This window comes from Ahaetulla prasina, chromosome 14, assembly GCF_028640845.1.
Source record: "Ahaetulla prasina isolate Xishuangbanna chromosome 14, ASM2864084v1, whole genome shotgun sequence".
Lineage (NCBI taxonomy): Eukaryota > Metazoa > Chordata > Lepidosauria > Squamata > Colubridae > Ahaetulla > Ahaetulla prasina.
The window spans coordinates 18,184,500-18,209,919 of NC_080552.1; the positions used below are offsets into that span (position 1 = coordinate 18,184,500).

A 25,420-nucleotide genomic window follows, 5' to 3' on the forward strand; every position below is an offset into this window, starting at 1 on the left:
CTAGGACGTTGAGCTTGTCAATCGAAAGGTCGGCAGCTCAGCGGTTCGAATCCCTAGGGCTGCCGTGTAACAGGGTGAGCTCCCATTACTTGTCCCAGCTTCTGCCAACCTAGCAGTTTCGAAAGCACGTAAAAAATGCAAGTAGAAAAAATAGGGACCACCTTTGGTGGGAAGGGAACAGCGTTCCATGCGCCTTTGGCGTTGAGTCATGCCGGCCACATGACCATGGAGACGTCTTCGGACAGCGCTGGCTCTTCGGCTTTGAAACGGAGATGAGCACCGCCCCCTAGAGTCAGGCACGACTATCACGTATGTGCGAGGGGAACCTTTACCTTTTACCATAAAACTTTACTAGATGATGGCAGAGAGTAGACCAAATATTTATGGACGGAACGAGGAACCTGCAAAGCTGGTTGAGCTTTCCATCTCAAAATATGACCATTCGTGCACCTCGTTTGGAAAAATGTTCTTAAGGGTTTACCCCACAAATGGCTGGATTCTGCAGGCGTTTTACACACAGGCAGTCCTCGATTTAGAATGATTTGTTTAGTGATTATTCACAGTTACAATGGCACTGAAAGTGACTTATGACCAGTTTTCACACTTAGTTGCGGCATCCCCATGTGATCCAAATTTGGGCGCTTGGGTCTTAAGTCTTAAGAAAGAATAGATGTATTCGAAATGTGATAATTAGTGTAAATATGTAGAGAGATGCAGCTGTTATTAACAGCAACTGCCTGCAATATTGCAGGTTCAAGTCCCACCAGGCCCAAGGTTGACTCAGCCTTCCATCCTTTATAAGGTAGGTAAAATGAGGATCCAGATTGTTGGGGGCAATAAGTTGACTTTGTATATAATATACAAATGGATGAAGACTATTGCTTGACATAGTGTAAGCCGCCCTGAGTCTTCGGAGAAGGGCGGGATATAAATGCAAATAAAAAAAAAAAGATAAGGAAATGTATCAATTATATGACAACATTTGATGAAAAGGTTTAAACCGGGGATGTCACACTGTGTCCACTGTTTTTAATTTTGTATTATAAATAAAAATCTTTACAAAAACAAAATTGGGTGTTTGGCAACTAACATTTATTTAGGAGAGTGATGGCTAACCTTTTTGCTGTTGAGTGCCAAAAGCGGAGGGCGCATGGGGGATTGCGCGCATGCATGCCCAAACCCATAATTCAATGCACCTCGCCCCCGTGCATGCGCGCACAACCCCCTGCGCTCCCCCCACTTTTGGCACATGATGGCATGGTGGGCCAGGTAGGCTCAATTGCGGTCGTAAATCGAGGACGAGCTGTATTTCACCGGTAGGCAGCTATTAGATTTTCAAACTGCAAAATTAAAAAGTTTGCCTAGATACGTTAAACGTATAACGGAGACTTACCGTTAACGGCTTTTTCATAGTTTTTCCCCAGGTTTATTAAGTTCCGCAGCCCGGGATTGAATTGTTCCATAACATTCTGAGGAGCGACAAGAAAACGAGAGACAGAGTTAAAGTCTGTCCTTAAATGAACAGGAAAATTCTAGCTATTCATCCGCTTGTCATTTAACCTTTAAAAAAGCCATGCAAACTTTTGATCCCAACGGCCTTTCAGGCTTGCTAAGAATGATTTCAGACTCCGAGGAGCAAAAACATGGCTTCCTCTTTCGGCATTTACGTACTTATAAAACTGGTGGCCTGCTTTTCATTACCATCACCCCAAAATTTGATATCCAGCCTTAGAAGATGGCATGAGGTGAAAACCTTGGACCGAGACAGGAGGAATATAAAACAGGAGGAGGCAGGGAGATAAGCGCAGCATCACAGATCACCAAAGTCCCTTCCAACCATATTATTGCACACCATTTATAGCGTTTAGACTTATATACCGCTTTACAAGAAGGGACGCGGCGGCTCAGTGGCTAAGATGCTGAGCTTGCCGATCGAAAGGTCGGCGGTTCAGCAGTTCAAATCCCTACGGATGTGCGCGTGCCGGAGTGTTGGAAACCCGAAGACCATCTGGCTGGCGCGGGCATGCCTGTTTTTTGGCTGTTTTTCGGGCTGTTTTCAGGGTCATTTTTGGCCTGAAAAACGCCCTGTTTTTTGGCCATTTTTGGGCTGTTTTTGAATAGAATAGAATAGAATAGAATTTTTTATTGGCCAAGTGTGATTGGACACACAAGGAATTTGTCTTGGTGCATCTGCTCTCAGTGTACATAAAAGAAAAGATACGTTCATCAAGGTACAACATTTACAACACAATTGATGGTCAGTATATCAATATAAATCATAAGGATTGCCAGCAACAAGTTATAGTCATACAGTCATAAATGGAAAGAGATTGGTGATGGGAACTATGAAACGATTAATAGTAGTGCAGATTCAGTAAATAGTCTGACAGTGTTGAGGGAATTATTTGTTTAGCAGAGTGATGGCCTTCGGGAAAAAACTGTTCTTGTGTCTAGTTGTTCTGGTGTGCAGTGTTCTATAGCGTCGTTTTGAAGGTAGGAGTTGAAACAGTTTATGTCCAGGATGCGAGTGATCTGCAAATATTTTCACGGCCCTCTTCTTGATTCGTGCAGTATACAGATCCTCAATGGAAGGCAGTTGTTGGGGTTGTTTTCATGCCGTTTTTCAGTGCTCCGGCGCCCGCAAAGACCAGCTGCGCAGAAACCAGAAGAGCAGCTGGCGACGGCGCACGTACCCACAGAGGGCTCTGCGTGCCACCTCTAGTGCCAGAGGTTCGCCATCATGGGTGTAGGGTTTCCTGCCTGAGCAAGGGTTGGACTAGAAGATCTCCAAGGTCCCTTCCAATTCTGTTGTTCCGTATACTGGGTTTTCACTTTTGGAAGCTTCCCAGTGTCCCTGAGTCACGTGTATTTTCTTAAATAAATAAATAAACACCAAGTTGGATGCGACGCCAACGTTTGGTTGGGTGCACTTAATCCTGGTTTGGTGTAACACCTGCCTTGACGGGATGAAGATGCTCTCAAGGGTAACATTTTTTTGCCCCCTCTGCGGGCATTCAGCAATGAACTCTGTTTTTTGGACCTAGTTGAATAATCGGCATTCAGCTCGTACCAGCTCTGATCTATCATTGATCCCTTCCAAAGCCCTGCTGTTCGGTAAATGATCTGCTGCTTTCCTGGATTTCACGACCTCTTCAAGAAACCTAACCCTGGGCAGGATAGATAACTTTCGTTTAGTAGAAGTTCAAACTGGGTTTGTAGTTTCTGAATGGTGTTAGTTTGTTTTCAGAGCATAATATTTGGGGAATTCGTAGGGATTTGAACTGCTGAACCGCCGACCTTTCGATCGACAAGCTCAGCGTCTTAGCCACTGAGCCGCCGCGTCCATTCTTGTAAATCGGTATATAAATCTAAACGCTATAAATCGTGTATAATAATATGGTCGGAAGGGACTTTGGTGATCTCGGTTTAAATGCTTCCCATTAAAGATGCATTTGTGACAGGCACATGACTACTAAACAACAGATCAGTCCATATAAATGAAAATAAACTCATTTTCAGGAATTAAGTCTGTTGTCTTCCCATGACCTATTCCCAAAAAAAGCTTGCCCCAAGTGTTGGCTTCGGTTAAGACATTCGGTGTTTCTCCTGAGTAATTAATCTTAAGTTTAAGGCCAATAATAAACAGAGTTAATGCTGAGTCCGCAGAGTAAGGATATTTCCTAAATCTGGTTTGTCAACTCGCTCACATTCTTAGCAAGAAGCCAGGATGAATCTCAATCCGAGCGCGATTAAAATCTTTCCAACAGTAGGAAGTTGCAAGAGGCTTCAGATTAATGTTTTACCAGCCTATTTCAGAATACGTATTTCGTGATTTTTTTTAAAAAAAAAATCAAAATAAAAACTTGCAAAGTATCCTTTTGAAACAAAGAGCTATCATGTTACTTTAAATGTAATTCTTTACACTGAGGGGGGAAAAAACCCACAATGGAAATAACAACACAGTTACATCTGCCACCTGATATGTTTTTAAAAGAAAATTAACAGCTTTAAAATGAAAACAGCTTCCATAAATTAAGGAAGAATACGAAGGTTGCAATAGGTATAAATATAAACAGAGTTAGCAAAACGGATTTAATGTAATCTGATTCTGTCTGGCTTCAGATAGGATAGCACTGCAGTTCCTAGAATTTATAGCATCAAAGCTAATTTAGCAAACCCTTATAATTTTAGGAAATATAGTTCCAAATCTGGGGAAAAGCATTTAATGTTGCAATTCGTCTTAAAATAGCAAGCCTGAAAGGAGCCGGGGATTTCCGTCAACTCTTCCTTCTCCTTGTGCAGCCATAAAAGTTGATCTTAAACTACTCACTCCTACGCAGCGGGCATTAAAAGTGCAACAGGGTGAAAGTATTTTACGGAAGCCCTTCCTTGTTGCACTCAACCCTCACACCTACTGGCATGAAATATCTGGATGTTTTGTCAACCTTGGCAACTTGAAGAAATGTGGACTTCAACTCCTAGAATTCCCCAGCCAGCCACACATCTTCACCTTGCCAAGGTTGAGAAACATTAGAATAAGAAAGAACAGAGTTGGAAGGGATCTTGGAGATCTTCTAGTCCAGCCAGGAGACTCTGTACCATTTTAGACAAATGGTTGTCCAATCTGTTCTTCAAAAGTTGCAGTGATGGAATAACCACAACTTCTGGAGGCAAGTCCTTCCGCTGTTTAATTGTTCTCACTTTTCAGGAAATTTCTTCTTAGTTCCAGGTTGCTTCTGTCCTTGATTAGTTTCTATCCGTTGCTTCTTCTCCTGCCTTTTGGTGTTTTGGAGAACAGATTGACCCCTTCTTCTTTGTGGAAGCCCTTGAGATCTTGGAACACTGCTAACATTGCTCTACACCATTTCGCTGTTGCTTCATAGACACCTATTCTATTCTATTCTATTCTATTCTATTCTATTCTATTCTATTCTATTCTATTCTATTCTATTCTATTCTATTCTATTCTATTTGTTGTGTCTTGCCCGCTCTCACCGCAGCCGGGGTCTTCTTATCTGCTTCCAAATGCTGAAGAATGTCCTAGTATGCCTCCCGGCCCCAGCCCTGGCTCCATGCCCAGACAGGCTGAAGAGGAAGAAATACCTCCAGCCCCCAGCTCTGGCTCCATGCCCAGGCAAACGGAGCAACTAGACCCTGACCCCTCCCCCACAGCATGTGAGCCTGAGGAAGGTCTATTACCAACAGCTGCAGACTGGAGTGACCCTCGCTTCAGGAGAATTGATAGGCGGCGGCAACAGAAGGAAGGGAGGGGCAGGCCGGGATAAGTGCTGAGTCATGGAGCCACACCCCATGGCCTATATAAAGGATCTGCTTTCTGGCATTCTCTGAGTCAGGCAAAGTCTAAATATATCTTGCTGAAGTCACTTTCTGGTCTCTTGCCTGCCCTGAGGACTTTGCTAGGACTTTGGCAGAGCTGCAGAGGCACACCTGATTCGGATTTCCCTGACCCGGCCGTCAGCGGAGGAGTGGGACACGACACTATTCTATTCTATTCAGTGGTAGATTTCAAAAATGTTTACTACCGGTTCTGTGGTGGGCGTGGCTTGGTGGGCGTGGCAGGGGAAGGATACTGTAAAATCTCCATTCCCTCCCCACTCCAGGGGAAGGTTACTGCAAAAATCCCCATTTCCTCCCAATTAGCTGGGAATTGGGAGGCAGAGAATAGATGGGGGTGGGGCCAGTCAGAATTTTTACTACCGGTTCTCTGAACTACTCAAAATTTCCGCTACAGAACTGGTCAGAATCTGCTGATACCCACCTCTGATTTGATTTGATTTGATTCAGTTCTGGGATGGGATGGGATGGGATAGAATAGAATAGAATAGAATAGAATAGAACAACAGAGTTGGAAGGGACCTTGGAGGTCTTCTAGTCCAACCCCCTGCCGAGGCAGGAAACCCTACACCACTTCAGACAAATTGGTTATCCAACCTCTTCTTAAAAACTTCCAGTGTTGGAGCATCCACAAATTCTGGAGGCAAGTTGTTCCACTGATCAATTGTTCTCACTGTCAGGAAATTTCTCCTTAGTTCTCAGTTGTTTCTCTCCTTGATGAGTTTCCACCCATTGCTTCTCATCCTGCCTTCAGGTGCTTTGGAGAATAGCTTGACTCCCTCTTCTTTGGGGCAGCCCCCGAGATCTTGGAAGGTTGCTAACATTGCTCTGTGGAGCCTACCCCATTTTGCTGCTGCATCGTGTGTACCTGAACAGGATGTCTTCTCTTAGCCCATCCTATTTCACAGCGACTGTTCTGAGTTTTGCTGGGTAAACACAGAACTTGGCTCGGTGTTGAGCCCAGGGAAGGCAAAACTGGCATTTGTCCCTCTGGGTAAATACCATAGATGCAAAATAGCCTTTTGAACGGGTCTTTAGGACTCTGACCTCTCCTTCAAGTGGATCAACACAAGAAGCCGCTATTGTGAAGGAGCCAAGCTGGCCGAAGCCAACTCTGCGCCTTCATTTTTAAAGTGTAAACGAATAGCAGATTATTTTATTTTTTCACGCACTCGGCTGGAGGAAACAATAAAATACGACGTTGGGAAAATGACGCAAGGGCTTGCCTTTCAGGTCACAATTAAAATATGGAGCCTGACCCATAAGATTTAAAAGTCATAATTAGAGTTTTACTTTACAGTTCGTCCTCGACTTACAGCAGTTTGGTTAGTGACTGTTTGAAGTTACACTGAAAAAAAAGTGACCGATGACCGTTTTTCACACTTACGACGATTGAGGCAACCCCCTGCTCACGTTTTACGGGAGGCCCTAAAATGGGGCAAAACTCACTTAACAACTGTCTCGTTTAGCAACATAAATTTTGGGCTCAGTTGTGGTTGTAAGTCGAGGAGTACCTTTCTTCTAAACAAGAATAACAATATGGACAACTCATTTGCTGCAAAGCATTAGCCTCAAATATTATATTTGATGTTGTTGTTGTTAGTTGCAAAGTCGTGTCCGACCCATTGCGAACCCATGGATAATGTTCCTCCAGGCCTTCTTGTCCTCTACCATCCTCTGGAGTCCATTTAAGCTCATGACCAACTGCTTCAGGGACTCCATCCAGCCACCTCCTTCTCTGCCGTCCCCTCCTTCTTTTGCCCTCCATCGTTCCCAGTATTAGGCTCTTCTCCAGGGAGTCCTTCCTTCTCATTAGGTGGCCAAAGGATTTGAGTTTCCTCTTCAGGATCTGGCCTTCTAAAGAGCAGGGTTGATCTCCTCTAGGACTGACTGGTTGGATCGCCTTGCAGTCCAAGGGACTCGCAGGAATCTTCTCCAGCACCATATTATATTTAGTTATGACTATATGTCTGGTCTTAATGTACAACCTTCTTATAAAACCGAAAGGATCAGGATGAGCTTAATTTTTAGTATGGCAAAGTAAAGATATACAAGTTCAGTTTATAGATTAAAAGGGTTTTCCTGCTCTTTGAGTATTGCATTAGAGAAGGTTTTGCTGCTCAAACAGAAATCCCTCTCTGAAAACCTCACCTTTGTTCCTTAAGACACGACACACGCCCCTGAAATGACAGTTGCTAGCTACCTCTTGACAACAATCCGGGAGGCCTGAGGTTGCCAGTTTTAAATTCAGTTCTGAAACCTTACAACCGCACCTTAACTAAATCGATTAATTCATTAAAAAAAAAAGTTTGCAGCAATGCCATAGTCCAAACTCAGAGACGCACATTTGAAAACGGCCCTTGCAGAGGGAAGTGTAGTTCTAATATTGAATCGAATTAAGGCTCCTGGTCTAATGATAATGTACCTTTAAGGATTCCCCCCCCTCTCCTTTCGTTCTATGCTGTGTCCGATTCTCGGATGCTGCCTGGACTGGTCCCTGCAATTTTCTTGGCAAGGTTTTATTTGAAGTGGTTTGCCGTTGCCTCCTTCTTAGGGCTGAGAGAGAGTGGCTGGCCCAAGGTCACCCAGCTGGCTTTATTTTCTAGGCAGAACTAGAACTCTTGGTTTTCCAGTTTCCAGCTTGATGCCCTAACCCCTACACAAAGGGTGTCCAACCTTGGCAACTTTAAGATCGGTGGACTTCAACTCCCAGAATTCCCCAGCCAGCCCAAGCCAGCCATTTGTGGACTTCAACTCCCAGAATTCCCCAGTCAGAAGAATTCTGGGAGTTGAAGTCCTCAAATCTTAAAAGTTGCCAAGTTTGAGAAACACCGCGTTGTGGTGAACTAGGGTAAACAAAATGTGCCCCCAATAGTTTCTCAGGAAACTCAACGCAGTAAGTTTCAGATTCCTCTCTATACATATTTTCATTCTTTTCAAAGTATGTGTGAGGAATGTGGTGCAACAGGAATAAATATCCTCTGATATGAAGCCAAATAAAAGGGATTGCATGTTAAATCAATTGGCACTCGGCCCTGTAAGGAGAAAGGAGTCACCACGCGAAGAGCAAACACAGATTATTTCCTTTTAGAGTCCTTTGTACCATTGGGACTTTGAGAAATTTTGTTATGACTACGGATCGTGGAATTTATATGGTTTATGGTGATCGGGGCCACATCCTTCTTTCCTTGGAGAGAATAAAGAAAGTGATATGAATATACAGACTAAGAGCTGGACGGGACCTTGAAGGTCTTGTAGTCCAACCCTCTGCTCAAGCAGGAATATAGAGATACACAGGCTCTATGCCAAGGGGGAAACTATTTTTTTAAAGTCCAGAATGTCCAAAACATATTCAAAAGTGGCTCAGGCAGAGACATCTCTTTAATTCACTGGAGTATAAGGATACGAATAACAGAATTAAGAGTTGGAAGGGACCTTGGAGGTCTTTTAGTCCAACCCCTTGCTCAAGCAGGAATATGGAGAAATGCAAGCTTCGTTGCCAAGGGGACAATCATTTTTTAAGACCAGAATGTCCACATAATGTTCAGAAGTGGCTCTTTAATTCACTGGAGGAGGAGGAGAAGGAGGTTTAACAAATAGCCAATTTCAATAAAAGTAGTTTTGGTTTTCCAGTGAGGTGGATCGACCAAGACCTTTTAGACCGATTCACAATCATCTATGGAGTCCTTGGTGCTTTCTAAACTCGGTGCTTTTCTTGTAGACCTTTCATTACCATACCAGGTAGTCTTATCACTGAGTGTTAATAACCATCTCCTATTTTCTAAGCCAGGGGTCTCCAACCTTGATCCCTTTAAGACTTTAAGCTTTGCTGGCTGAGGGACTCTGGGAGTTGAAGTCCACAAGTCTTAAAGGGACCAAGGTTGGAGACCCCTGTTCTAAGCCCCCTTACTTATATCAGGGACTCTACAGCTGTGTTTCCCAGCCTTGGCAACTTGGAAGATGTCCAGAATTCCCTAGCCAGTGTGGCCGGCTGGTGAATTCTGATTCCACACATCTTCAGGTTGCCAAAGTTGATGATGATGATAACAACAACAACAACAACAACAACAACAACATAATAATAATAATAATAATAATAATAATAATAATAATAATAATAATAATAATAATAATAATAATAATAATAATAATTTAATTTCTATACCGCCCTTCTCCCGAAGGACTCAGGGCAGTTTACAGCGAAGTAAAACACAGTAAAAAGTACAATATACAATTAAAATCAATTAAAAAAAAACTATTCAATTTGGCCCAATTAATTAAAATACACAGTAAAATCATAAAAACCCCATTAAAATTAATAGTGGATTTCCATTTTATGCCAGTCCTGCACGGAAGAATAAGTATGTCTTCAGCTCGCGGCGAGCTGAAACACGAGTCTAGAAAATAAAAGCGTTTTTTCCCTAGTACCATTGAAACTTTCTGGCCTAAACTTCTTAAAACAAAAATTTCTATCCGCCGCCTGAATGCATCTGCTCTACCTTGGCCTCGCCTGGTTAAGCAAGTTGTGTTGACACAAACAATCGTCGCTCCATGCTTTGCCAGCTCCTGTCAGACTTAAAAGTTGCTGCTTGGATTTTTCTGAGGAGAGAATATGTCAGCCATTTCTGTCACAATATCCCTGTCAATAAATGTCCAAAGGAGAATTTGCAGGAAACTGGTTGCTTCAGCGCTTCAAATCTAAGTTCTGTTGACCTTGAGCGACGGAATTCGGGTAACACAATCGAAGCCAGGGTGGATTTGATTTAAATCAAGTCAAATGATTTAGGGCCTCTGTGGCTCAGACTGGTAAGACAGTCTGTTATTAACAGCAGCTGCTTGCAATTACTGCGGGTTCAAGTCCCACCAGGCCCAAGGTTGACTCAGCCTTCCATCCTTTATAAGGTAGGTAAAATGAGGACCCAGATTGTTGGGGGCAATAAGTTGACTTTGTATATAATATACAAATGGATGAAGACTATTGCTTGACATAGTGTAAGCCACCCTGAGTCTTCGGAGAAGGGCGGGATATAAATGCAAAAAAAAAAAAAATTAAATCACAATTTAAATCACTAGTAAAAAGGCTTGATTTAAATCAAACTCGATTTAAATCATAATTTTTAAAGAGCAACTGTTATCTTGGTCCCGCAGCGGCTCCTCCTCTGACTTACCGACAGTCCTAATATTGCAGAATATGGAGCCTCATGCTCCATAAATAAGCTCCGTTTCATGCTGAATAAACTGAATTATTAATGTATCTTAAATAGGAAACTATCTTTAGATAGGTCTTTTTACTCCAAAAGCATTTTATTAAAATAAATTCGACAGAAATAAAAAAAGCTGATTTAAATAAAAAAAATCCGATTTAAAATTTAAAAATCCGATTTAATTTTTTAAAAAAAAAAATCCGATTTAAAATTTAAAAATCCGATTTAATTTTTTAAAAAAAAAAATCGTCGATTTTTATCCACCCTGATCGAAGCACAAGGGCCTTGATTTCAGTCAGAGGATAGAAAGCTGGAGGGAAGGACCACAGAACCTTCTTAAATAATGCAATATGAAACCGCAGAGGAGAGGGTTATATTTCTGTTTCTGGCAACTTCATTGGGGACCGTGAAAGATTAGACAGCTTGTGGGGAGTCCAAAAACCACTTCTAGAACCAATGTGAACGTTTGCAAGATTGCAGCTTCAAAGGGCCAACCCTATATAACCACCCCCACCCCTGCCGCTGACAGATTTTGCAGGACCCCTCGATAAATGTATACAGGTAGTCCTTGACTTACGACTGCAATGGAGCCCAAAAATTATGTCATTGAGTGAAACAGTTGCTAAGTGAGTTTTCAGAGTTGGTGACCGTTACTCTAGTACAGGGATCTCCAACCTTGGCAACTTTAAGACTTGTGGACTTCAACTCCCAGAGTTCCTCAGCCAGCTTTGAGCAGAGTTCCCTCTGACTTTTTAATTATTTTTTATTTTTTTGCGTCTTATCGTAGTTTGGCCTGCGGAATTAGCAGAGGTTGAGACTGAATGTTGGCTTGTGTCAACAAGGCAATGTAATGTAAATCCAGAAATAAACAAGGGCCTGATACCCTAAGAAGGTTTGCTTGAGCATGTTGACATTAGCAGAAGAGGTTATTCAAAGGTGAAGAGGAAAAATAATTCTGGAGACGTTTAGACCATACAGGTAGTCCTCAACTTACAACAGTTCACTTAGTGACCGTCCAAAGTTACAACGGCACTGAAAAAAATGACTTAGGGGCATTTTTCACACTTATGACCGTTATAGCTTCCCCTCTGGTCCCGCGATTTACTTTTGGATGCTTGACATATGACTCCTATTTATGACGGTTGCAGTCTCCCGGGGATCACATGATCGCCTTTTGCGACCTTCTGACACGCAAACTCAATGGGGAAGCCCGGCTCATTCAACAACCGTATTACTAATGTCACAACTGCAGTGATTCATTTAACGACTGTGGCGAGAGAGGTCATAAAACGGGGCAGAACTCACTTAACAAAGGTCTCCCTTAGCAACATAAACTTTGGGCTCCGCTGCAGTCGTAAGTCGAGGACTACCTGTAAACATGCCACTGATGGGAAGGACAGAGCAGCTCCCAAGATCCTGAAATTGTGTGTCGTTTCTGCCCTTTGTCGCCTAGGAATATGCGCCTGGTTATCTTGCTAGGGCTTGGAGCCAAAGCAAATGAACGTAATCCATTATCTTAAGGACCCTGCCCAACAGCTTACTTTCTTCATACATTCTGTGTTAGGAGTGGCACTAATGGATCAACACTCACACGTCTCAAGGGCGATAGGAAACCTGTTCATTCAGTCCTTAGTGCACGCCGAGTTTGGTGTTCGACTTGCTGACGTTTCATTACCGGACTAGGTAACATCATCAGTGCTGGGATGAGTGTTGATGGTGGCTTTGACAGTGAGGGTGATTGTTAGGTACTGATGATGCTACCTAGCTGGGTAATCAAACATCTCCAAAATAAATAAATAAATACAACCAAGCCCAGATAGCACCAATCTGCTTCTCCTCCACTCTGCAAACCCCACTTTCTTCTAGCACTGATGATGTTACCTAGTTGGGTAGTGAAACGCCTGTAAGAAAAGAACTGAGCTCAGAGAGCACCAAGGACCCCCATAGTTCAACCCTGGAGCTACAGTAGTCGCTTCAGCTGGACGGAATTGCCTGGAACAACTAAAAAGGATCTGGGTTGCCACTAGATGGCAGCAGAGTTGATTCTTTCTGTAGCCCTCTTAGGCCATCTAGTGGCTCTCTGCAGAAGAGCAGGCGGAGTTAAGTGTGCCATCGGCATGAACTGGCCTGGGGAATTCTGGGAGTTGAAGTCCACCCATCTTAAGAGTTTGCCCAGGTTGAAGAAAACTAAGCCCCTTTGATGGTCTATTCTCCCAAAACTTCCCTTTGTAGAATAAGCATCTTCAAATTTTGTTTCCTTTTGAGCATCAACCCATTTCACCTTGCAAATTAGGGTTGGCGAGCCACATATAAGTGCTCTTCCCACGCTATCAGAGTCCTTATTTCTGGCCTTATGCCTAAGGGATACTTAGATTGTGTGCCAGTAACTGGAGATTTCTATGTGCAGATATGGATTACAAGCGCCTACTCTCTTTATTTGTGTTGAGAAGGTTGAGGACACTTTCCTTCTTCCTTCGATCAGATCAAGCCCTACTTTTGGGTCCCATTCAAGGGGTTCGTGATCACTTTTAAAACCGTTTATTGGCATGGAAACCGGAAACCCAAGAAACCATCTCATCCCAAACACATTGACCTGTTCTACCCAGTCAAGCTGAATACAGAATTACAGAGCTGGAAAGGGCTGAGACTGGAGCCCTTCTAGTCAAACCTCTCAAATACATTGGCCACCTAATGAGAAGGAAGGACCAGGGGTGATATCCAGCAGGTTCTGGAGAACCGGAAGCGGAAATCTTGAGCAGTTTGGAGAACCGGCAAATACCACCTCTGGCTGGCCCCAGAGTGGGGTGGGAATGAGGATTTTGCAGTATCTTTCCCCCAGGAGTGGGGAGGGAATGGGGATTTTGCAGTATCCTTCCCCTGGAGTGGGGTGGGAATGGAGATTTTGCAGAATCATTCCCCTGCCATGCCCACCAAGCCACACCCATCAAGCCACGCCCACAGAACCGCTAGTAAAAAAAAATGGATTTTACCACTGGTAGGGACTACCCGAAGAAGAGCCTAATGCTGGGGAAGATTGAGGGCAAAAGAAGAAGGGGACGGCAGAGAAGGAGGCGGCTGGATGGAGTTACTGAAGCAGTTGGCATGAAGTTAAATGGACTCCAGAGGATGGTAGAGGACAGGAAGGCCTGGAGCAACGTTGTCCATGGGGTCGCGATCGGTCGGACACGACTTTGCGACTAACAACAACAACAACAATAACAAGTCAAACCTCCTGCTCAAGCAGGAGATCTTATATCCTTCTGAACAAATGTCCAGTCCAGTCTCTTCTTGAAAACCTCCAGTGATGGGAGCAGCTACAACTTCTGGAGGCAAGTTGTTCCACGGAAGAATTGTTCTAACGGACGGGACATTTATTCTTAATTTTAGGTTGGATTTTTCTTTGTTAAGCTCCCATCCATTACTTCCTGTCTTGCCCTCAGATATTTTGGAGGACAGGTCAACCCAAGGAGGGCATGCTGTGTATCTCCTTGGTCAACTGGCAGGATCTAGGAGGACATCCTCGGCTGCTGCTCCAGCCCTATGGGACATCTTAGCTCCAGAGGTAAAGCAAGCCTCCATTCTTCTGGTTTTCTGGAAGAGTGTTAAGACCTGGTTTTGCCAATTAGCATGGGGGCCTAAAAGTATGATGCAACCATGATGGGGGCCTACAAGTATGATGCAGCCATGGGGATGTCTGGTGGCCTGAGGGCACCCCTATTCCTTCTTAACCTCCTAGCCTTTACATTTTTAACCCGGTTTATTTTTACTTCTAAGTTTCAACTTATTTTTAAGCTATTTATATGATTTTTTTTTAATAAAGCTGTTGCAAAATCGTCTACCCTGATGAACGTATCTTTTCTTTTATGTACACTGAGAGCCTATGCACCAAGACAAATTCCTTGTGTGTCCAATCACACTTGGCCAATAAAAATTATATTCTATTCTATTCTATTCTAAAGTCCCTTAAGTGAAACGGTTGGTCTAGAAATTTAATAAATAAAGAAAAAAATACTCTAGAAGGCTTTCTAACACAGGTGAGACATTTTGTAAATGCTAAAGAGTTGGGCCTTTTTTGAGAAGGGGGGGGGGCTTTTCATATAATGAAAGCATTTCATTACCCTAGAGAACATATTACCAGCTCTTATAAAAAGTGGAGACTTGCAACTCAGGTGGCTCTTTGTTAAGCAGGACTATTGTGACCGCACCTCATTTGATAGGTTATAAAAGTATATTAGCACTGCTTCCCTTTCTGAGTAAACATACCGTCTCCTTTGAGTCATGTGGGCTCTAAAGAAACATCCATCTTGTTTTCTTAAGTTCATATCTCCAACTAATTATATTGATGAGATGTAAGCTGTTTTAGGGATGCGGTGGCTCAGGGGCTAGGACGTTGAGCTTGTCGATCGAAAGGTCGGCAGCTCAGCGGTTCGAATCCCTAGTGCTGCCGTGTAACGGGGTGAGCTCCCGTTACTTGTCCCAGCTTCTGCCAAGCTAGCAGTTTCGAAAGCACGTAAAAATGCAAGTAGAAAAAATAGGGACCACCTTTGGTGGGAAGGTAACAGCGTTCCGTGCGCCTTTGGTGTTGAGTTATGACATGATCACGGAGATGTCTTCGGACAGCGCTGGCTCTTCGGCTTTGAAATGGAAATGAGCACCACCCCCTAGAGTCTGCAACGACTAGTACGTATGTGCATGGGAAACCTTTACCTTTACCTTAAGCGGTTTTATCCGGCTGACCAACCCATCTTTATCTGGAAAAATTTCTATGCTCCATTCCCCACACAGTCCCTTTCCGTAAATTAGAATTTCCGGTTTGAATCCCGCCAAGGTTAGGTCGAAGCCAGATGGATGGTGGGGTTTCGCGACTGGAATACACAGGTGACTTTCCCTAACCCCACCCAAAGTGAAAACCTCATGCCTCTCTTCTGATTTTTGGCCCAGGAAGCCAACAAGGCATGGGAAAAGGGGCTGACTCACAAGTTGCAGGACGGGGCCCAGATCCCGGTGCTGGCTTGTCAGGCGGAAAAAGCTGAAGGTTTAAAACATCTGCAAGAAAAGAGGCAGACACCCCCCCTCCCCCGCCCCCAGATGGAGGAGAATTTGAAAGGAAAGTGAAAAACGGTTGAGATCAATCAAGCTGGACAGAAAGAAGGCGTTGAAGTGAGACAGCCAAAGGTGTGGTTTGGGGTAAGAAATTTCTGGTTGAAGTCAAAGGCCAAACCCCGGCTTGTTTGCCATGTTTTCAGACATGGATGCAGTGGTAGGATTCAGCCGGTTTGCACCTATTCGGGAGAACCGGTTGTTAACTTTCTAAGCAGTTTGGAGAACCGGTTCTTGGAAGAAATCTTATTTGGTTTTTTCCCACTTTACAGGGCTAATCCTGTAAGGAAGGCAGGAAGGAAACATTCTGGTGTTGGTTCTAGCCTCATCTAGTTGCTTACAGAAACTGCCTCTCTGGTTAACCCTTGTTACATTGTAGCAGCTAAGGCGAAGCGCCCGTCGACGTGAGTGATGTTGAGTTGGCCACACCCACACGGTCACATGACCACCGAGCCATGCCTACCCAGCTGGTCATTAGGGCAGAGAACTGATTGTTAAATTATTTGAATCCCACCACTGCATGGACAGTTTGCATAGGGAGTAGTCTTAGTTCTAAGCGCCAGTTAAAAACGAGCATCACAAGCAATGCAGGCAATACACAACTTACAACAATTGGGGCGGGGGGCAGAATTTTCACCGCTAAGCAAGAGGGTTGTTAAGTGAGCCATACCTGATTTTATGACTTTTTGCCGGATTTAAGTGAACCACTACAGTTGTTTAGTAAGTTACACACGGTTAGTAAGGGAATCTGGCTTTTGCCCCATTGTACTTTGCTTGTAGGACGCTGGGTGGGAAAGTCATAAATTGTGACTGTGTAACCACAGGATGCTGCAGCCATCGTAAGTACGTGCCTGTTGGCCAAGCACCTGAATTTTGATTGGGTGACCATGGGGATGCTGCAGCGGGCAAAAGCGCAGGGACCGGTTATAAGTCTTTTTTTTTTTCCCCAGGGCCGTCATAACTTCGAAGAGTTTTTTAAAAGAACGGTTGTAAGTGGAGACCTACCTATATGGTACTCAAAAATGGCTTTTCATCCGCTACCAGCCAAGGTGACAGGACTTTAATTTAGACCCAGAGTCTGTTTATGTTCACATGTGCATTTGCACCTAAATGGGATGTGAAGAGAACACTCTGGCAGCGAGTAATGGAAACAACCTCAGAGGTCATCTAGGCCAGGGGTCTCCAACCTTGGCAACTTTTAAGACTTGTGGACTTCAACTCATATATAGCAGAATTCTGGGAGCTGGAAGTCGACATGTCTTAAAGTTACCAAGGGTGGAGACCCCTGATCTAGGCCAAACTTTTTCCCCACCTGGAATCTGCAAAGACAATTCTTTGAAAGAAATCATCTCTCGTTGAGGTCCCCCAGGTCTGCTTGCTGGTAGCCATCCCTGATAACGTGTCCTTGACAGCTACCGAGAATGGATAGCGGAAACAGCAGGATTTTTTCCTGCTGCAAAATGGTGGCAAATTTCTGCGGTAATTCTGTTCATAAATAATAAGGCATGCCTGGAAGACAATACTCAATGTATGTTTGCTTGGTTTTAATCCAAGTTCCTTCTTCTGACCTTGGGACCTATCAGGATAAAATGCTCCTCTTGTTCCTCAGAATTTAACCTTTGTAGGGTCACTGAGGGCTTACTTCTAGGTAAAGCCAAAAGAACTCGCAGCACATGCTGATAAAAACAAGGGAAGGTAACTTGGTACCAGGGCTTGGTTTAAACGCAAGGCTAAGGCCATGTTTTTCAGCCTTGATAACTTTTAAGTTGTATGAACTTCAACTCGCAGAATTCCCCAGGCAGCACTGACTCTAAGTAAATGAGAAAACAGCTTGCAGCATATGCTGATAGAAAGAAAAATATATATGAAAAGGTAGAAACTTAGGGTTGGAAGGGACCTTAGAGGTCTTCTAGTCCAACCCTCTGCAAGTAGGAGGTCTTATATCAGGAGATGGACAAATACTTGTTCGATCTTCTCTTGAAAACTCCCTGCGATGGAGCATCCTGAATATCTCTTGATTTTTTTCCCTCTCCATCAGGAGCAATTCTTTTTAAAAAAGAACATGGGCTTCTGAGCATGTGCAGAAATTCCGCTAGCTTAGTTCATTGAATAAATCTGGATCTTCCCCCCTCCCGGATGGTGATTTTCCTGACTTGCTTGCTTATAAATCATTTCAGCTGTAAATCAACACAGCTCAGGTGTGTCAGACTACAACTCCCAAATTCCCATCATCCTCAGTCAGCTACAACTCCCATCTCTTCCAGCTAAAAGCCAACGGGGGAACTGTAGTCCAATCTGCATCTAATTGGGGAAGTTGTCTAACTTTTGATTCACTTTCTGAATATTGTGAGAAAGGGAAAAAGGACCCACAAAAGAAACACACACAAACACACCCTAAAAGGCACATCTATTTTTACCAGCACAATCTCCGACTAGCTATAAAAGTAAATAGCCATCCTTACAAAACCAATAAGAAACAATCCATAAGAAACAAGATCAGCAGATCCAAAATAAGAGCAGGAAATAAAAAATACCATTGCACAACCTCCAACATTAAACAATAAAAAGTATATCCTCACCCCCCCCCCACCAAGTAGCCAACAAAAAGCAACAAAGCAATAACCATAAACAAATAGCCACTGCCTTTTTTAAAAAAAAGACACATTAAAAATGTGCTTTCCTGTGACTTTTCTCTCCATTTAAAATCATTTCTGGAACTGCTCCCTTTTTTTAAAAAACAAATGTCTATCACTGCTTTAGAAAGGAGCAAAGCAAGAAAGGACTTTGAAAAAGAAAAAAACACGACACAAAAGGGAGAGGGGGGGGGAAGAAATCACAGGAAAACAGCCTGGGAAATGTTTTATTTTAAAGTAGCAGTTCAACACATGACTTTTTTTTTTTAAATAAAGAAAAAAAAAAGCACATGAAAGCAGTTACAGACGGAACTTTTTTTTTTTTTTTTAAAAAAGTAGCACCGCAAGAAAAGACTTTTTTAAAAAAAATGACAGGAGGGGAAGGAATCCCCGGATAGATTTATTCATTTATTTATTTATTTATTTAAAAAAGGAGCAATCCGAGAAGTGATCGGTTTGGTTTTTTTTTTTAAATAAAAAAAATCCCACGAAAGCAGCCACGGACAGATTTTTCTTTTTTCTTTTTCTTTTTCTTTTTCAAGGAGCAATGCAAGAAATGACTCTTTAAAAAAAAAAGAAAGAAAGAAAAAAGAAGAAAAAAAGTCGAAACTCCCACCCAAGCAGGTTTGCAATCTTCCCAGCCCATAAAAGAGCAAAAAAAATTTTAACTTTGCATTGAGTCAGGCATTGGGTGGGGAGGGAGAGGAAAGTCTGGATGCATTTGGGGGGGGGGTCCCTTTTTCCCCTCGAGGGGGAACAAGCCCAGCTTTTTTGGGGAGGGGAGGGCTGGAGTCCCCCCCTCCCTTCCCTCTCTCCCCCCCCCCTCACCTTATAAGTGCTCTCGGTCAGCTTGTTGACCTCTTCGGGTCCCCGAGACATGACGGCGGCGGCCAAAGGAGGCGAAGCCGGCGGGTGAGGTGGCCCCGGAAGGGCAGACGGGTGGCTAGGGACGTGTGAAGCGGCGGCTCCGCTACTCCGGCGGCTTTGGAGGTTTGGGGGTGGGTGGGTGGAGGACGGCGAATCGCGGAGCGGCGCGCAGACCCTCCTTCCTCGGCGGCGCCCTCCGCGCCAACTGTCAAACTTGCGGAACCGGCCACCTCAGCGGAGGGAGGGGAGGCAGGAGGGCGGGCTGTTCCCTCGGCGCGCGCGGGCCCCGCCCACCCCTGGGGTGAGGCGAGGCGAGGCCGGGTGGGCGGAGCCGGGCGAGGCCGTTCTCGCGGAGGGAGGGGCGCCCCCCCCCGAGAGGGAAGAGCCCGCCCGCCGGGCCTCCCTGAGGAGAAATGTGGATCCCGTCGCTTTTTTTTCTTTTCCTCCTCCTTTTTTTCCCCCCCCACGTCCTTCCCCGCCACCGAGGAGGTCAAAGCGTCCTCTTCTTCTTCCCTTTCTGGGCGCAGACAGGGGACGGGCCCAAGCTAAGCCTGACCAAAGGTGTATTATTGGGGCGCGGAAAGGAGGCCACCAGGAGATGCCCGCCTGAGTTGCGAAAAGGCATCTTTTCCAGAGGGACCGCACTTTCAGGGGAGGTGCTGCCCTCTGGTGGAGCGTTAATGCTAAGATACCTTGGGAAGCAACCGCTTTGGATAGGGAATGGGCGTTTTTTTTAATTATTATTATTTTGTCACAACGGTATATGCAAATATTGTCATAAAAAGCAACAACGCATCAAATAAACATATATATAGGCTAGAATATGTATAAAATATAAAATATAGGCTGCAATATGTATATATATATATATATATATAAGCAAAAGTATTAATTTGATATAATGAAAGGGAACAATAGGACAGGAACGGTAGGCGCTTAATGCTCTTTTTTTTTTTAAATATACTTTATTGAACTTTTTTGCATTAAAAGCATAAAAAAAGGAAAAAGAAAAGCTTATATCATTTAACAGCTATTTGTGGTGTTTTTCATCTGACAATAATCCGTGCAATAATGACAAACATTAAATTCTACATATTTGTATTCTTATTTTATCTATTGATTATGCTTAGTAACTAAATATTCCTATCTCCTTTCCATCCTTCCATACCACCGTTCCCATATACTATAAAATACTGATTGTCATAAAAAGCAACAAAGCATCAAATAAACATATATATAGGCTAGAATATGTATAAAATATAAAATATAGGCTGCAATATGTGTGTGTATATATATATATATATATATATATATATATATATATATATATATATATATATAAGCAAAAGTATTAATTTGATATAATGAAAGGGAACAATAGGACAGGAACGGTAGGCGCTTAATGCTCTTATGCACCCTCTTATGTGTGTCTGTGTGCGGGCACACACAATACAACTTGCGAAAAGGATGTCTGTGTGTGTGTGTGTGTGGGGGGCTACATTTTGGCCAGTGCCCGAGGAAAAGGGCTAAAAAGCCACACACACCACTTCAGCCTTATGAATAAAGACACCCCTTTTGCTGTCTTTTGGGGACCTTCCTTCGTTTGCAATTTGGGTGTTGTTGTTGTTTTTAATTGCATTATTTAATTGCATTAAGTATTGTGTTAGCTGCACTTTGGAGCATCCCTCTCCCCCTCCCTCCAGTCTTTTCAGTTTATTTATGCTCAGAATATATTTGTTTGTTTATTTATCAAACGACCTGGAAGTGCTCCAGCCCTCGCAACAATGGAATACAATGTCTCTAGAGACGGAGATTTGTATAGGTCTTTATTTCTTTATTTCTCTAAAGCGATGTGGTTTTTTTCTCTCTCTCTCTCTTGCGTTTTTCTTACCCCTGAAGGCAGAGGGGCAAGCCAGAACCGAGCCAAACCAAAAAGGCAATTTGGGCAGAGATGGTTTCAGAGCTGCCCGGCTTGCAAGGATTACCTTTAACACAGCCTACGAACTAGAAATCTTGCAGAAAAAAAAAAGAAAAAAAGAGGAATGCCGTTTCTGACGTTTGCAAACCGGGTTGAGACAATCGAGAACAAATTCCAGAGGCCTCCTTGTGTTAGCTTTTCTCAGAAACCCACCTGAAATGCAAACAGGTTTTTATGATGGTGGCAGCGGAAACTCTCGGCTGCTGGAGCCTGTTTGTCCGGCTGCAAACGGCAAAACCTTCTCCGTGACAATCCCAAAAATCCCGGAATTTGGTGGCCGAGTTCTCACAACTCCTTTACCCCTCGTGTGATATACCATAACCTTGGCTGATGTACATTGGTTCAGCTGTAAATTGAGCTACGTAGATGCAACAAACTATGATGCATTTAGGCTATCTGTGGTCTCTTCTGCAACCAGCCAGACATGATTAAATAAATAAATTACAGTTAGACAAACCCTGGCTTGGTGTAACATGTGAATTCAAGAAGCTTTCAAGAAGAGACTGGGCTGCCATCTGCCAGAAATGGTGTAGGGTTTCCTGCTTGGGTTGTGGATGACCTACAAGGGCCGTGGGTGGCTCAGGCTGTAAGACAGCCTGTTATTAAACACAGCTGCTTGCAATTACTGCAGGCTCGAGTCCCACCAGGCCCAAGGTTGACTCAGCCTTCCATCCTTTATAAGGTAGGTAAAATGAGGACCTAGATTGTTGGGGGCAATAAGATGATGTTGTATATAATATGCAAATGAATGACGACTATTGCTAACATAGTGTAAGCCGCCCTGAGTCTTCGGAGAAGGGCGGGATATAAATGTAAATTAAAAAAAAATAAAAAATAAAGGTCCTTTCCAACTCTGTTGATCTGAATTCAGCCATGGGACTGTTTTACCCACATGCTGGAAGATTTTTAAAGTGCAGTCGAGCGATTACCTCACCATACAGGTGGTCCTCGACTTACAGCAGTGGGTTTAGTGACCGTTCAAAGTTACAACGATGCTGAAAAAAGTGACTTGCGACTGTGTTTCACAGTTGCGACTTTGGCAGCATCCCCTTGGTCATGTGATCAAAATTCAGAGGCTTGGCAACTGGCAGGTACTTACGACGGTTGCAGTGTCCTGTGATCTCCTTTTTGTGACCTTCTGACAAGCAAAGTCAATGGGAAAGCCAGATTCAGTTACCAACCGGGTTACTAACTTATCAACTGCAGTGATTCACTTAGTAACAGTGGCAGCAAAAGTGGTAAAACAGGGCAAAGCTCACTTAACAAATGCCTTCCTTGACGATGGAAATTTTGGGCTCAGTTGCCATCGTAAGTCAAAATCTACTTGTATTTGAGATAATTTTAACCAGGTGAGACTCTCTCTCTGTCTCTCTCTCTCTTTTTTACAAAAGCTGCTATGGAATCTTGAGGGTTGTCTAGACCAGGAGTCTCCAATCTTGGCAACTTTAAGCCTGGAGGACTTCAACTCCCAGAATTCCCCAGCCAGCTTTTTTTTTTTTAATTTGCATTTATATCCCACCCTTCTCCGAAGACTCAGGGCGGCTTACACTATGTTAAGCAATAGTCTTCATCCATTTGTATATTATATACAAAGTCAACTTTTATTGCCCCCAACAATCTGGGTCCTCATTTTACCTACCTTATAAAGGATGGAAGGTTGAGTCAACCTTGGGCCTGGTGGGACTTGAACCTGCAGTAATTGCAAGCAGCTGTGTTAATAACAGACTGTCTTAGCAGTCTGAGCCACCAGAGGCTTTGGAGACAGCAATCTGCTAGGGGCTTTCATCTGGAGCAAGGTACATCCTGAATGCATGCCTACAATCCAGCTTTGCTGGCTGGGGAATTCTGGGAGTTGAAGACCTCCAGGCTTAAAGTTGCCAAGGTTGGAGACCCCTGGTCTAGACTGGTTGTGTGGTGGGTTGCCAAAACGATAACAACAACAATTACAAAATGATTTGTGTTGCGGTTTAGGAATTCATGCTGAACTTGCCTTGGAAAGTTAGCTGCGAAGTTGCAAGAGAGGTCTGGCTATTCTCTTTGTTGGGGCTGTGGGTGCTTCTAAAGTGTGTGAGTGTGTATGTGTGTGTGTGAACTATATGTTCTCCCAGTGGAGGACTTGCCATCGATCTATGAGTGAGTCATGCGTGTGAGTGGACTGCTCCGGAGAGACGTTCTGTCTCCCCGTGTTTTTCCGGAAAGACATCGTGCATTCAGAGGTGAGCAGCTTGTACAGTCCCGAGCAGTCAAGTGTTTCTTTTCTCAACGTTGTGAACCAAGCAAGTGTGAAGGACGGTGCACGCTGCACCTGCAGAGGGGCCAATAGCCTGAACGATCAATCACAGAATCCACAATTAGACTCTAATCTCGGCCGTGCAAGGCAGATAAGTTCCTGAAAGATACAACGCTGAGAATCCCAAAGGTATTTTTTTTTCCCCCCGACAGGCAACTGGACTTTTTGGGTTTTTTCTTTTGAAGACTTTTCGCTTCTCATCCAAGAAGCTTCTTCAGCTCTGACTGGATGATGGTGAGGAATGGAAGGATTTATATTCCTTGCAGACGGAGCTGGTCATTTGCATCCCTTTTAGAGAGTCGTTGAGGCCACTTGGAGGTTTGTCTGCAGCAGTTCCAAGAAGGCTCCACAGCCATTTGCACCACTCGGGTGACCCTGAGGACAAAGACCTCTGGTGGCTCAGGCTGCTAGGACAGTCTGTTATTAACAGCAGCTGCTTGCAATTGCTGCAGGTTCAAGTCCCACCAGGCCCAAGGTTGACTCAGCCTTCCATCCTTTATAAGGTAGGTAAAATGAGGACCCAGATTGTTGGGGGCAATAAGTTGACTTTGTATATAATATACAAATGGATGAAGACTATTGCTTAACATAGTGTAAGCCGCTCTGAGTCTTCAGATAAGGGCGGGATATAAATGCAAATTTTGGAGGGGCCTCTGTGGCTCAGACTGGTAAGACAGTCTGTTATTAACAGTAGCTGCCTGCAATTACAATTACTGCAAGTTCAAGTCCCACCAGGCCCAAGGTTGACTCAGCCTTCCATCCTTTATAAGGTAGGTAAAATGAGGACCCAGATTGTTGGGGGCAATAAAGTTGACTTTGTATATAATATACAAATGGATGAAGACTATTGCTTGACACAATGTAAGCCGCCCTGAGTCTTCGGAGAAGGGCAGGATATAAATGCAAATAAAAAAAAAAAGACAAACCTCCAAGTGGCCTCAAGTGGCGCACTGAAAAAAGTGACTTACGACTGTTTTTCACACTTACGACCATTGCAGCCTCCCCGATCGACATTCAGGCGCTTGGCAGCTGGGTCATATTTATGACAATTGCAGTATCTCCCGGGGTCATGTCAGCACCTTTTGTGGCAAGCGAAGTCAGTGGGGAAGCCAGATTCACTTAACAACCGCGTTACTAACTTAACAACTTCAGTGATTCACTTAACAACTGTGGCAAGAAAGATGGCAAAATGTAAAATTCACTTCACTGCCTCACTTAGCAACAGAAATTTTAGGCTCAATGGTGGTTGTTAGTTGATAACTACCTGTGCAAGGTACTGTAGGGATATGACTCGGTCTAGCTAGAATAATAGGGAGGTTTGGAATTAGGTGAGATATCCAAGAACTTTTAATGAATAAATTATTTATTTATTTATTTATTTATTTATTTGATTTCTATACCGCCCTTCTCCCGAAGGACTCAGGGCGGTGTACAGGCAAGAATAAAACAGACAGTACAATATACAATTTAAAATGCAATTAAAAAACTTATTTTAAAATTGGCCTGAAAAGTAAAAATATGCAATGAACTAAAAACCCCATTTAAAATGAGTTAATAAGAATTTAAAATTTAATAAAATTCAATTCAAGCCAGCCCCGCGCGAATAAAAAGATGCGTCTTCAGTTCGCGACGGAATGTCCGAAGGTCAGGTATTTGGCGTAAACCCGGGGGAAGCTCGTTCCAGAGTGTGGGAGCCCCCACAGAGAAGGACCTTCCCCTGGGGGCCGCCAGCCGACATTGCTTGGCGGACGGCACCCTGAGAAGTCCCTCTCTGTGAGAGCGTACGGGTCGGTGGGAGGCATATGGTAACAGCAGGCGGTCCCGTAAGTACTCAGGCCCTAAAATTCATAAATCTTTGCTTTTCCAAATCTTAGGTATGTCTGTTTCCCTGGTTGTTGTGATGAGTCACCGGAGGCACAACCACCCAAGCGGACTTAAGACTCTTCCATGGATCTCGGGAAAGGAGGTAAGTTTTACTTATTCATTATTTGCT

The 25,420-nt window shown here is 43.7% G+C and overlaps 1 protein-coding gene across 2 annotated transcripts in view; it reads right to left on the reverse strand.

Annotated features, from left to right (window-relative positions):
• BAIAP2L1 (BAR/IMD domain containing adaptor protein 2 like 1) overlaps positions 1–19,372 on the reverse strand; it is a 56,777-nt gene extending 37,405 nt beyond the window's left edge. The window contains exons 1-2 of one of the 2 annotated variants that reach the window (XM_058157798.1): positions 19,121–19,372; positions 1,394–1,469 (exon numbers count right to left, since the gene is read on the reverse strand). In XM_058157798.1, coding sequence (XP_058013781.1) covers positions 1,394–1,469; positions 19,121–19,171 — 127 coding nt within the window. In that variant the 5' untranslated portion in view covers positions 19,172–19,372. Of the gene's footprint in view, positions 1–1,393; positions 1,472–12,867; positions 12,874–19,120 lie in introns of those variants that run through there. The other variant, XM_058157797.1, reaches the window with a different exon arrangement.
• Positions 19,373–25,420: the final 6,048 nt, after the last annotated feature.